The sequence below is a fragment of the Equus przewalskii genome, chromosome 29, assembly GCF_037783145.1.
Source record: "Equus przewalskii isolate Varuska chromosome 29, EquPr2, whole genome shotgun sequence".
NCBI lineage: Eukaryota > Metazoa > Chordata > Mammalia > Perissodactyla > Equidae > Equus > Equus przewalskii.
Genome location: NC_091859.1, coordinates 21,405,677 through 21,419,914, shown reverse-complemented (window position 1 = coordinate 21,419,914; position 14,238 = coordinate 21,405,677). Strand labels below are relative to the sequence as shown.

Genomic DNA, 14,238 nt, shown 5'->3' with positions numbered 1-14,238 from the left:
GAGGAAGCTTTCAGATCTCCTAGATTTGTCAATGTAAAAAGACCTACTGCAAGGCACACAGTAGTAAAAATGGCAAAAATGAAAGACAAAGAAAGAATACTCAGGGCAGCAAGACAGAAGAAAATAACCTACAAAGGAACTCCTATCAGACTTTCAGCGGATTTCTCTACAGAAACCTTACAAGCTAGGAGAGAATGGAGTGACATATTCAAAACTTTAAAAGATAAAAATCTTCAGCCAAGAATACTCTATCCAGCAAGAATATTCTTCAAATATGAGGGAGAAATTAAATCTTTTCCAGACAAACGAAAGTTAAGGGATTTTGTAACCAAAAGTCCTCCACTACAAGAAATCCTCAAGAAGGCTCTCATACCTGAAAAAAGAAAAAACGGAGAAAAGGGTCACAAACCACAGAGTAGGGAGACAGATAGATAGAACCAGAATAGGATCGCAAATATTCAACTATAGCATTAGGATAAAGGTAAGGAAACTGCCAAAGCAAAGATGATCTTATCACTCTAACTACAAACTCATAACCACGAGTAGGAATAAGAAATGAAAATAATAATTTAGGAGGAGAAGAGCCAAGGGACTAAATCAGTCTAGGCCAAGTAAGTAAGAGACCACCAGAGAATAGACTATATTATACATGAGATTCTAAATACAAACTGCAGGGTAGCCACTAAACTAAAAAACAGAACAGAGCCACAAAACAAAAATAAAGAAAAATCTAAGAAACCCAGCATAAGAAATTGCAGTATTAAATGGGTAGGCTAAAGCACACAGGAAGAGAAATGCAGGAAAACCAGACAATGAGCAACAGATTAAAAGCATTAAGTCCACATGCATCAATAATCACTCTCAATGTAAACGGATTGAACTCTCCAATAAAAAGACACAGAGTGGCAAAATGGATTAAAGAACAAGATCCAACAATTTGTTGCCTCCAGGAAACACACCTCAGCCCCAAGGACAAACACAGGCTCAGAGTGAAGGGGTGGAGGACAATACTTCAAGCTAATAGCAAGCAAAAAAAACCCAGGTGTCGCAATTCTTATATCAGACAAAATGGATTTCAAAATAAGGCAGGTAAAGAGAAACACAGAGGGACAATATATAATGATCAAAGGTACACTTCATCAAGAAGAAATAATGCTTATAAATATCTATGCACCCAACATAGGAGCACCAAGGTTCATAAAGCAACTATTAACAGACCTAAAAGAAGATGTTAAAAACAACACAATAATAGTAGGGGACCTCAAAACCCCACTCACATCAATGGACAGATCATCCAGACAGAAAGTCAACAAGGAAATAGTGGAGCGAAACGAAAAACTAAAACAATTGGACTTAATAGACATATATAGATCACTTCATCCTAAAACAGCAGAATACACCTTCTTCTCAAGTGCACATGGAACATTCTCAAGGATAGACCATATGTTGGGAAACAAGCCAAGCCTCTACAAATTTAAAAAAATTGAAATAATAACAAGCATCTTCTCCGATCATAATGCTATAAGGCTAGAAATTAATTACAAGAAAAAAGCTGAGAAAGGCACAAAGATGTGGAGACTAAACAATACACTGCTGAACAGGCAATGGATCATTGAAGAAATTAAAGAAGAAATCAAAAAAGACCTGGAAACAAATGAAAATCATAACATGCCATACCAACTCATATGGGATACAGCAAAAGCTGTATTAAGAGGAAAATTCATCGCAATACAGGCACATCTTAACAAACAAGAAAAATCCCAAATAAGCAATCTTAAACTACACCTAACTAAACTAGAGAAAGAACAAATAAAGCTCAAAGTCAGCAGAAGGAGAGAAATAATAAAAATCAGAGCAGAAATAAATACTATTGAAACGAAAAAGGCAGTAAAAAGGATCAATGAAACAAAGAGCTGGTTCTTTGAGAAGATAAATAAAATTGAAAAACCCTTAGCCAGACTTACAAAGAAAAAAAGGGAGAAAGCTCAAATAAACAAAATCAGAAATGAAAGAGGAGAAATAACAGACTCTGCAGAAATACAACAGATTATAAGAGAATACTACGAAAAACTATATGCCAACAAAATGGATAACCTAGAGGAAATGGATAAATTCTTGGACTCCTACAATCTCCCAAAGCTCACTCAAGAAGAAGCAGACAATTTGAACAGACCAATCACAAGGAAAGAGATTGAAACAGCAATCAAAAACATCCCAAAGAATAAAACCCCAGGACCAGATGGCTTTCCTGGGGAATTCTACCAAACTTTCAGAGAGGATTTAATACCTATCCTTTTCAAGCTATTCCAAAAAACTAAGGAGGATGGAACACTTCCTAACACATTCTATGAGGCCAACATCACACTGATACCAAACCAGACAAGGACACCACGAAAAAAGAGAACTACAGGCCAATATCACTGATGAACATAGATGCAAAAATTCTAAACAAAATTTTGGCAACCAGAATTCAGCAATTCATCAAAAGGATCATACATCCTGATCAGGTGGGATTCATACCAGGGACACAGGGATGGTTCAACATCCGCAAATCAATCAACGTGATACACCACATCAACAAACTGAGGAATAAAAACCACATGATCATCTCAATAGATGCAGAGAAGGCATTTGACAAGATCCAACAGCCATTTATGATAAAAACTCTGAACAAAATGGGCACAGAAGGGAACTACCTCAACATAATAAAGGCCATATATGACAAACCCACAGCCAACATCATACTCAATGGGCAAAAACTGAGCGCCATCCCCCTGAAAACAGGAACGAGACAAGGATGCCCTCTATCACGACTCTTATTTAACATAGTACTGGAGGTCCTGGCCAGAGCAATCTGGCAAGAAAAAGGAATAAAAGGAATCCAAATAGGGAGGGAAGAAGTGAAACTCTCGCTGTTTGCAGATGACATGATCTTATATATAGAAAACCCCAAAGAATCCATTGGAAAACTCTTAGAAGTAATCAACAACTACAGCAAAGTTGTAGGGTATAAAATCAATTTGTGTAAATCAGTAGCATTTCTATATTCTAATAACGAACTAACAGAAAAAGAACTCAAGAACACAATACCATTCACAATTGCAACAAAAAGAATAAAATACCTCGGGGTAAATTTAACTAAGGAAGTGAAGGACCTATATAATGAAAATTACAAGGCCTTTCTGAGAGAATTGGACAATGACATGAGATGGAAAGACATTCCATGTACATGGATTGGAAGAATAAACATAGTTAAAATGTCCATACTACCAAAGCAATCTACAGATTCAACGCTATCCCAATCAGAATCCCAATGACATTCTTTACAGAATTAGAACAAAGAATCCTAAAATTCATATGGGGCAACAAAAGACCCCGAATTTCTAAAGCAATCCTGAGAAAAAAGAACAAAACGGGAGGCATCACAATCCCTGACTTCAAAATATACTACAAAGCTACAGTAATCAAAACAGCATGGGACCGGTACAAAAACAGGTGCACAGATCAATGGAACAGGATTGAAAGCCCAGAAATAAAACCACACATCTATGGACAGCTTATCTTCGACAAAGGAGCTGAGGGCCTACGATGGAGAAAAGAAAGTCTTTTCAACAAATGGTGCTGGGAAAACTGGAAAGCCATATGTAAAAGAATGAAAATTGACCATTCTTTTTCACCATTCACCAAAATAAACTCAAAATGGATCAAAGACCTAAAGGTGAGACCTGAAACCATAAGTCTTCTAGAAGAAAACGTAGGCAGTACACTCTTTGACATCAGTATTAAAAGGATCTTTTCGGACACCATGTCTTCTCAGAGAAGGGAAACAATAGAAAGAATAAACAAATGGGACTTCATCAGACTAAAGAGCTTCTTCAAGACAAATGAAAACAGGATTGAAACAAAAACACAACCCACTAACTGGGAAAAAATATTTGCAAGTCATATATCTGACAAAGGCTTAATATCCATAACATATAAAGAACTCTCACAACTCAACAACAAAAAATCAAACCACCCGATCAAAAAATGGGCTGGAGACATAAAGAGACATTTCTCCAAAGAAGATACATGGATGTCCAATAGGCACATGAAAAGATGCTCATCATCGCTGATAATCAGGGAAATGCAAATCAAAACTACACCAAGATATCACCTTACACCCATTAGAATGACAAAAATATCTAAAACTAACAGTAACAAATGTTGGAGAGGTTGTGGAGAAAAAGGAACCCTCATACACTGCGGGTGGGAATGCAAACTGATGCAGGCACTTCGGAAAACAGTATGGAGATTCCTCAAAAAATTAAAAATAGAACTACCATATGATCCAGCCATTCCACTACTGGGTACCTATCCAAAGAGCTTGAAGTCAGCAATTCCAAAAGTCCTATGCACCCCAATGTTCACTGCAGCATTATTTACAATAGCCAAGACATGGAAGCAACCTAAGTGCCCATCAACAGATGAATGGATAAAGATGTGCTATATATATATACAATGGAATACCACTCAGCTGTAAAACATAACAAAATCATTCCATTTGCAATAACATGGATGGACCTTGAGGGAATTATGTTAAGTGAAATAAGCCAGTTAGAGAAGGATAATCTCCGTATGACTCCACTCATAATGAGGAATTTAAAAATGTGGACAAAGAGAACAGATTAGTGGCTACTAGGGGAAAGGTGGAGTGGGGGGTGGGCACAAAGGGTGAAATGGTGCACCTACAACACGAATGACAAACATTAGTGTACAACTGAAATTTCACAAGATTGTAACCTATCATTAACTCATTAAAAAAAAAAAAAAGGTGACCACTATCCTGATCTCTCTCACCATCAATAAGCTTTCGTGTTTTTGAACTTTACGTAAGTGGAATCATGTATGTCTGGCTTATCTGGCTTCTTTCTCTCAACATTATGTTTGTTAGACTCATCCGTGTTGTTTGGTGTGGCAGTTGTTTGTTCACTTTCATTGAACATGAAATGGAATATTATTCCATGTTCAATTTGCAGAATGTATTCATCTCTGGCTTACCGTTCTTTCAAATAGGCAGCTGATCCAGTTCATCGGGGAGAGTTGTTTATAGTCAGCACACAGCAGAATGTGACATGGATTAGAATTACAGAATCCTTGAGTTGGAAAGGACTTTAAATGACATCTAGACATCCCTTCCCTCCCCCATCCAGTTTTGATACAATTATTCCTCCTAAACTTTGCTCTGGTCAGATCATTTCCAATCCACTGTTGGAGGGCATCCGAAGTTCTTATCCAAGCCTTCAGTCTTCCACAATGTGAAGCAGCAGGAGCTCCTCCCATCCCTTGCAGCCTTGTAGCCCCTTCTCTAAGATCTGCGCTGGGCCTGCCACCTAGTGGCAGTTCCAGGGATTGGACTCACACTTGGCTTCTCTGTCATCAGTAGGCTTGTGCCTTGAGCCACCTTTTTCCTGGCCCTTCTGCTCTCTTGGGCCAGGCCCTCAATCTCTTTTTCATACATGAGTATTTTCTTTAACTTCATTCCCCAATCCTATTTCTTATGCCGTTCTTACCTTGTTAAGAAAATCTCTTTCCTTGTCTTTTCCCTTCCTGTTTCACAGCAGGAACGTAAAAAGAAAAAACGCTATCTTGAAAAAAAAGAAAAATACATCTGAAAGGCCATTGCCCAACCACCTGTAAAACTAAGAGTTCCAGAGGTCTCCTCCAGAAATTTCCATCAACTACTAACCATTCTCATATTAAAGTTGCTTTTTCTCAGAACCAGTATTTAATATATTTTTAAAAATATGACTCACATTGCAGCAACATTGCTTTTTCATATTCAATGTACATTTCAGCCCCTTGATGGATTACTTTTACTTTTTTTCCTCTTATATTTTTCTGCATTTCTAAAGTTTTCTAAAAGGAATGTATTGTTAACATAAATAGGAAATACAATAAGTGTTATTTAGAAAGAGAAAAAAAGCTTGTAGCAAAAGAACTTTTGTTTTTTTACTTTTTCCTTTTATATTATTTTGTACTCCAAGTTTTCTAAAAGGAATATGTTTTAATATAAATAAGAAATACAGTGTTACTTTAGAGAGGAAAAGGGGGGGGCTTTATGGTAAACAGGATCATCAGAAAGGCAGTTAAATTAGGAGGTGGGAAAGACAAGCTGTTGGAACTATTGGTAACAGATCTTGACTTGTAATTAAGTGTTGGTGGCTCTGTAAGGAATCTGATTCCAGGAAGGGTTTCCCATGGCTCCTACATCTGTCTTGAATGTTATTTGTCTTTGGCTTTATGGTGATTCTCATCTTCTTGAGCAGAAGCAGGCATGGGGGCAGCATGCTACCCGGAGACCGACTTACTTGGCCCAGCAGTTTATTGAGATCCTCTTAACTGCGAATGCCAGGTACAAAGAGGAGACAGAGAATGAGAATATTCTTAAGGTACCAAAACACGTTACCTACAAGCTCGAGCATCTCTACCAACAGTTAAGACGGAGCAGTGGCCAGGTACAGGGATGAGAAGGTTTGGTCTCAGACTCTGCTTAGACTAGAATACTGCAATGGCTTCCCAGTAGAGAGTGCAAGCCCCTCAAAAGGCTTTTGTAGGCTGGCCCGGAATCCATTTGCTTGTAACTTTTCTGTTCCTCTGAGAGAATACACTCAGTCATTTATTCAGCAAACATTTATTAAGTCCATAGTTATGTACAAGATGCTGCTCTAGATATTAAGTGGTAAACAAAAGAAATAGCTCCTGGGACAGACTGGTGGTTACCAGAGGGGAAGGGGCTGGGGGAGGGCAAGAGATGAAGGACATATGTGTACGGTGATGGATGGCAACTAGACTTGGTGGTGAACACGCTATAGTCTATACAGAAGTTGAAATATAGTGACAGACACCTGAAATTTATGTTATAAAACAATGTTACCTCAAAAAAAGAAAAAAAAAAAAAAAACACCAGCAAGAAAAGAAATAGCTCCTGCCTTCCAGATGCTTACAGTCTAGAAGGGGACATAAGGCATGTATGCAAATAACTCATGAAGGATGATTATAATTTTAGCGAGTAGAGTAATAAGTGCAAAAAAGGGAGCTCACATGCTATGCTGCAAGGAAATGTACTGGAGTGGCAAAAAAGGATTTAAAGTGTTTATGTTGCCTCTACTTGACTGTGCAGGGAATCAGATACAAAAAAAAATTCAAGCTAAAAGATATTTTTACTATAATTACTTTTCATACCTAGACTGGAATATTTTAAAAGAACATAATCCAAGGTGTTACTACAGTAATAATTTGACTATAAATGATATATCACTGTTGCATTTTCTCACTATGCTACATAGTATTAAAGTTATTTTTAAAAAGTAAACATTCAGTAGCATTTAAAGGCCTTTTCATCATAATACAGTAAAATGGAATTTTACATTTATTGAATGAATAAGCAAAAAGTGATGAAATGTTATGTTTTCTGCTCTCCTTTTCTTCTCAATCTCAGGAAAAACTGATAGAATCTCTCAGCAAAAAAATTAATCAAGTATACAAAGTCTGCATTGGAGATGGGGAGGTTGGCAGCCTCAACCCAGTTCAAAAACTGGTAAAAGTAGAGTCTCGCCTGGTGGAACTGAGTGATCTCATTGAATCCATTCCCAAAGAAAATGTGGAGGCAATTGAGAGGATAAAACAGAAAGAACGGCGGCAAAAGTACAATTAATGTCTTTTAAGTATAGTGAATGACAATGAGATGAGTAGCTGTTTTTGCTTGGATTCCACATTGAGCAAGTCTCTATTATATGGCAAGGATCAACATAACAGCGATACAGTGGAACCAAACCCAGTCCTGCCCTCCTCTAGAGCTATTTAGTGTGGGAGACACATTCATCAAATATTTTTATAAAATAAATGTCATTACCAATGGTAATAAGCACTGTGAAGGAAAGGAACCAGGTGAACAGAGTTCAACAGGGGCAAATGACCTAGTTTGGAATGGGTGAGGGGTCTTCTTAGCCTGGAAAAGCCACTTTTCAGGGTGAATATTCACTACTTATATGAAAATTTTTGAAAGCTATCACGTGGAAGGAGAACTGCACTCGTGAAAGGCCCAAGGCATAGAATTAGGAGGTCTTCTTTGGAAAACTACAGGGAGACTCAATTTACAAAGAAATTGTTTGAAAGTTAGACCCATGCAATGAGGGGTTTCCTCACTGTGTAACTGCCAACACATACATACAAGCATTTATACATTAACTCATTTTTCTAGACTCATCAGTATTATCACCCGTGGAACACCCCACCCTTCACCCACACGTCCCCACATCCTTGCCTAGCTTGGGGCCTTTCAGAAAAATGCAGATTTACAAACTTCCATACTGAGCTAAATAAGGATTTCATGTCCATACAGTCACGCGTTGCTTAATGACAGGGATATGTTCTGAGAAATGTATCATTAGGCGATTTCATCATACAGTGTACTTACACAAACCTAGATGGTATAGCCTACTATACACCTAGGCTATATAGTACCAATCTTATGGGACCACCGTTATATATACAGTCTGTCTTTGACCCAAATGTTGTTATGCAGTGCACGACTGTACTACTTTTGAGGCAATGACTGTTATAAATATAATATGATTCCCAGTATAATGTGGCATATAGAGAATGCTTATAGGTGGGACAACGTTTATGTTATAGCAAAAGAACACGTTGAGAGGCAGACTAGTACTATGGCCACGAGCAGGGACGTGAGAGCCGACCTGTCTGGGTTCAATCCAGGTTCCACCATTTACAACTTTTGTGATCTCAGGCAGGCTGCATAACCTCTTTTAAGTCTGTCTCTTTATTTGTAAAATGGCAGTAATAATGGTACTTATTATCTCATAGGGTTGTTGTGAGAATTAAATGATCTATATAAGAGCACTAAAGTGCTTGGCACATAGTAAGAACTCAAATATTAGCCATTAACATTAGATATTTTGTTATTGCTTACTACATTACTGGTATATGGGGGATACTATTTCCCCCATATAAAAAGGAAGTCCAGAATATATTAAGGTCATCTGCTGAGATTTTATTGAATATAAAGCAAATTTAAAAAAATTATAAATGAAAGATTACTCCTTTCATAAGATGACCTATGACTGATTACACTAACAGCACTTGCATCTTTTTTACAGTAGGAAATATTATCTTCAAAGTATAATTACGACTTTTCAGTAGTGATACACAAATCTAATTCCAATGATTTATCATTCTTATCAAAAATAATTTTAGTGATTTTTCCCATGGTTTGGAGGTAGCTAACATCATATCTAATTTTGCATAAAAAATGTTTAGTAAATGTTACTTATATACGTCCGTAAAATAGCTAACACATATTGACTGCCTATTCTGCACCAGGCATTGGATTACACAGTTTGCACAGGTCATCTCATTCATCTTCACAACAACCCTAAAGAGAACAAGACAAATAGCATTCCTTGGTCTTAATTTCAAGATACTATTCAAAAAGATTAACTAGAAAGAATACTTTTATGATAATTCATTGAACTATACACTTGTGATCTGTGTACTTTTCTGCACATAAGTTATATTCCAATAAAAAGGTTTAAATGCGGGGCGGGTAGCTGGAAGTTAATCCAATTGGCCATTGTAAAAATTAACTGTAAAGTGCTGAAATGTAAATAGAGTGATGAGAAGGCTTTGCTGAGGTGCTTATTTTTGACCAAGATCTAGGTAGATTTTACGTCTTCCAAAATGGTGATATGCAATGTCTTCCCATTTCAACACAAACAGGATTTGTTGTTGAGAGTTCACCTGAATATCAGAAGCCATAGTTATGGGTGAAGATGAAGTATCATTTTCATTTAACCTTAAAGGCGAGCTTATAGAATTTACAAAGTTCATTACCAAATAGTAATGATGTCTTTTTTTACTTTCTGCAATTTATAGTTAGAAGAATATTTTTCCCTCTTGACAGATTGCGTGAAGAGAAACTTAAGGAAAAACAAAAACACCAGGAGGAAAGGCTAAAAGCTGCTCTGGAAAGAGCAGTAGCACAACCAAAGAAAAAGGTTTGTGTTTTGTTATTAATAGGTCCAGCTATGTCAATGTGTGAGTGCTTCTGTGGTGTAAATCTGTCTAATTTATCCAGGTTGAACTTTAGTAAAATCATCTTTCTGGCTCACAGCTTCAGTTGGTCTCTCTCTGGTTCCTTGCTACTTTTAGAACAAATGAAATTACTGGGTCTACAGTTCTCCATTTGACCCACTTTTTACTAAAAGAAACCTCTTCCCTCTCCACTTTTCCTTTAGCTCCAGGTTCATAAAACCAGAGAATTTTTTAAAAGTAATTTTTGGATAGGTAATACAAGAATATGGTTCAAAGTTCAAAAGATACAAAACAGTATTCAGTGAAAACTAAGTCATCCTTAGTTCCCCTCCCTAGAGGCAACCACAGCTACGTTTCATCTGCATCCTTCTGGAAATATTCTATGTATTTATGTATATATTCTTTTTTTTACAACTGGTAATTATGAACCTTGCTTCTTTCACTCAACAATGCAGATAGTGAACCCAGAGAATTACATATAACTGAAAGGGTCTTCTAATCCTCACACTGTAAAAATAATGAGATTAACAGTTGAAGTTAAAATGATTTACCCAGAGTCACTTCAGATTTAGCAGCAGAATCAGGACCAGAAGCCAAGATTCTTTATATTCCAAGATTACCTGTCCAATAATTAGTTTGGCCAAGATTCTTTATATTCCAAGATTACCTGTCCAATAATTAGTTTGGGGTTGGGCAGTCACTGCATGCTTGCAGCCTCTGACTCCCCATTGGACTTGGAGGGCCTTTTGTTTCAATATGTCACTCTCCCTCCTCTGGGTTAGGGTCTGAAATATATTCCAGGAAGACAATTTCACGGTTACCTACAAAGCTAATGTGGACATTAATTCTTACCACAGTAATAGCTGACCTGTAGTGAATGCTTATTGTATGCTTCACAAACCAGCCTTTTGAGGAAAGTACTTGAAAAAAGTTCTGAAGGATGGTAACTATTAATATGTTCTATGTCAAAAAAATGATTACCTTATTTTATTTAAGTAAGCATTTCATCTTTGAAAGGGTCTGTACTTATCTAGTCCAACTCTTCCTACAATGACCTGACTTGTTCTCTCCTCCCAAGGCAGAATTAACCATTCATCGCCCTTCCACATGTACATACTACTATTCACTAATCCCACCAAACTGAAATGATTTTTTAAAAATTTATCCATCTTCCCTTTTAGACCATGAATGAGTTTTATGACCTTTATTTCCACAATGCCTGGCACATAGTGGATACTCAATAAATGCTTACTGAATTAACAGCCTAAAAATGAAAATGAAAACTAAAACTGGAAGAAAATTGAAAAAAAAAAAAACAGTGATCTGCTTAAGTCGACAATGTATGAAGACCTCTGATAGAAGTTCTTACCAGTTAGGACACTTCATCACTGGCAATATTCCCAGACAGCGGTAATAACAAAGGTTACAAAGGAGATTACTGACAGTGAAAAAAAATAAAATTCTGACATTAGAAAAGGAATTCAGGTATTCCAGCCCCCTAAGGACATTTCTGATGGGGAGGAGTACTACTGTCATTTAGTTCCCTGAGGCCAGGAATGTCAAACATTCTGCAGTGCAGGGGACAGCCTCACTTAGAGACAGTGCTCTTTTTGAGACACAATGGCAATGTCCCATCAAATCTCATGTCCAATAGAATAGTTTTCTCATCCATTTAATTTACAAAAATTCAGATATAAGAGCAAAACAAACAAAAATAATAAAGGGAGAAAAAAAAGACTGAAAAAGAAAAATGAAGAGTATGGTATATGTGAGTATATGCTCCAGAGAGAATGGACAGGTGTGAATCTAGGGGTTTCCATAAGCCTCTCTTGGTGGGAACATCTCCAAGAGCCAACAGGATTACTAGTGTTTAAGACAGCACATGGTTTTCTCAAGTTTATGTTTATACAGGAGCTTTAAATGCCAGTCAACTGATGTTCAGCAGAAGACAGCGCTATTTTCTAACCAATGGAGGAGAAACTAGCTATGGCACTTGCTGAGAAATGAAATGTTGGTCTCAAACATGATGTTTTTCTAGGCTGATCACATCTGAAACTGATGTGATGACTACCTAAATCTCCCCACTTGCCCATAAAACCTAATTGCTCTGTCTTCTGCATACTATGGTGCTCCATTTATTACTTAACTTTCCTTGGCCTGTTGGACATCCACTAGGTTATTAGTCTCTTTGTAACTGTGATTACTTACTATTTTAAGCCATATTATTCCTTGGAAAATCAAGTTAATATTAGTATTTTACTTAAACTTCAATAGAAAATGTTTATGCTGAAGAATATTAAGTATTTTTTCCTTTGTTTCAGCTGGGGAGACGACTTGTCTATCGCTCAAAACCTCCATCTGGTAATAAACAAGAACTATTTTTAGTCAAGGATACAAGAACAAAATCACTAGAGGAAGAATATTTTTTCACTTGAATAGGAGCAGTAAGACATTTATTATCGGCATATTTTGTAGATTTGGTTTTCAGTAATGGCAATATTCTGCCCCATATGCTGGCCTATCCAATTTGAGGAAAACAGGCCCTTATTCTAAAGGTTATAGGATTGGGAATGTGAGTTATTTCCTTTGTTGAAGTGTTTTATTATCATATCCTAAGTATTATTCTATATAGCTAAACATTTGTATCTATACTTTGAGTTGTCCCAGTTGGGGATATCAATCCAAAGTTACTTTACTGATGTAACTATATGTTGAATGGCCATTAAAGTGTAATAATGGCATTCTCTGACAACATGAGACTTTAAATGATCTATTTTTTTTTTCAACCAGTCCACAGGAAAGTTCATAGTATATATTTTATCACTGTGGAGTATACATTTTAACAATGTATAAAATATCTAAAAGGTTTTGAGGAGTTTAAAACTTAAATGAAAACTACTAGATTATGTTCTCAGAACATAAGTGTAAGACTGGTTTGTAATTCACAGTTAAGGAACTCTGCTCAGAAAACTTAATTCTGTTAAGTGAACAAACCATACGCCTTCAGCCCAAATGTCAGTTCACAATTTCTGTTGTACTCTATATCCACAATCATTATTTCAGGTGATGTTTCAATTTTAGCTATAATATGTACATTATTTAGCTTACATTGATAGAGAATTAACATGTAATTTGTTGACTACTAAGTAAAATAATACGGTTTATATTAATTCTAAGAAAATATTTAACTTTATACATGTCAAAAGTGGCTCAAAAGTAACAAAAAGAAAACCCAGTTGCTTTTAAAAGGTCTCAGATAATATATAATTACAAGAAAAGGGTTGAAATTCACCTTCATAAACATTTATAAAGCATGGAAATAATTTTCCCTTATAGAAAAAAACAGAGTTGTGCTGAAAAAAGAAAACCAACTTGACTGAAGTTAAGTGGCTTTTAAAGCATTAGTTCTGTGAAGAATCTTTCAATTGTTTCAACATTTGAGCTCTGCATGTAAATATCTGAATATGACTAGTTCACAAGTCAAGTTGAAAAACAAACAAATCTTTATTGTCTAGAAATATATATAAAAACATTCCCCACAAAACATGCTATTCTCTCATTTCCCCATCTTCTTCCTCTTCTTCAACACCCCTGATATAAAGGACATTATTACACCTGTAAATAGAAAAACAGTCCATTTTGTTGTTCCAATCGAAAACCGTATAAGATCTGAATTACTACTACTAGATTTTTTTCATTATAGAAATACTGACTGCTAAATTTAAATGCATCATTTCTTTTTTTCTAAAAAACAGTTATACCACTGGCTTGTTAAAAAGCATATGGCACTTTATTTTTTTTACCATGTGGTTGTCATAAAATGGCATCTCTCTGATCTCGCAAAGAGAATAATGACTAGAATTTGGAAGTGTGAAGCTAGTTCTAGAAAATGAGGATAAGAAAAATCCCCAACAGCAGCCAGACCCAACTAAAATTCAAAACCAAGCGTCTGCAACTAAAACCACTGAAAAAGGTTATAACTAAGAGCTGGAAAGTTTAATATCAACACTAGAAAAATCTTAAGGATGAATAGCTCCAAAAAATTTAAATCTTCTTTGTCAAGTTTAAAAATTTCCAAGACTCTTGAAGTCTAGGTGTAGAATATTAAATTAATAGTTATTTTAAAAAAGTAATTCTGAAATTGAG

General features: G+C 36.1%; 2 protein-coding genes across 6 annotated transcripts in view; one reads left to right on the top strand and one right to left on the bottom strand.

The window, feature by feature from the left end:
* CCDC38 (coiled-coil domain containing 38) overlaps positions 1-13,998 on the top strand; it is a 54,016-nt gene extending 40,018 nt beyond the window's left edge. The window contains exons 14-17 of one of the 4 annotated variants that reach the window (XM_070600201.1): positions 6,309-6,497; positions 7,481-7,686; positions 9,962-10,055; positions 12,414-13,998. In XM_070600201.1, the coding sequence (XP_070456302.1) occupies positions 6,309-6,497; positions 7,481-7,686; positions 9,962-10,055; positions 12,414-12,527 (603 nt within the window). In that variant the 3' untranslated portion in view covers positions 12,528-13,998. The remainder of the gene's footprint in view (positions 1-6,308; positions 6,498-7,480; positions 7,687-9,961; positions 10,056-12,413) is intronic. The other 3 variants (XM_070600202.1, XM_070600203.1, XM_070600204.1) reach the window with 3 other exon arrangements.
* SNRPF (small nuclear ribonucleoprotein polypeptide F) overlaps positions 13,578-14,238 on the bottom strand; it is a 56,663-nt gene continuing 56,002 nt past the window's right edge. For both annotated transcript variants that reach the window (XM_070600208.1, XM_008536794.2), the window contains exon 4: positions 13,578-13,707. In XM_070600208.1, coding sequence (XP_070456309.1) covers positions 13,641-13,707 — 67 coding nt within the window. In that variant the 3' untranslated portion in view covers positions 13,578-13,640. The remainder of the gene's footprint in view (positions 13,708-14,238) is intronic.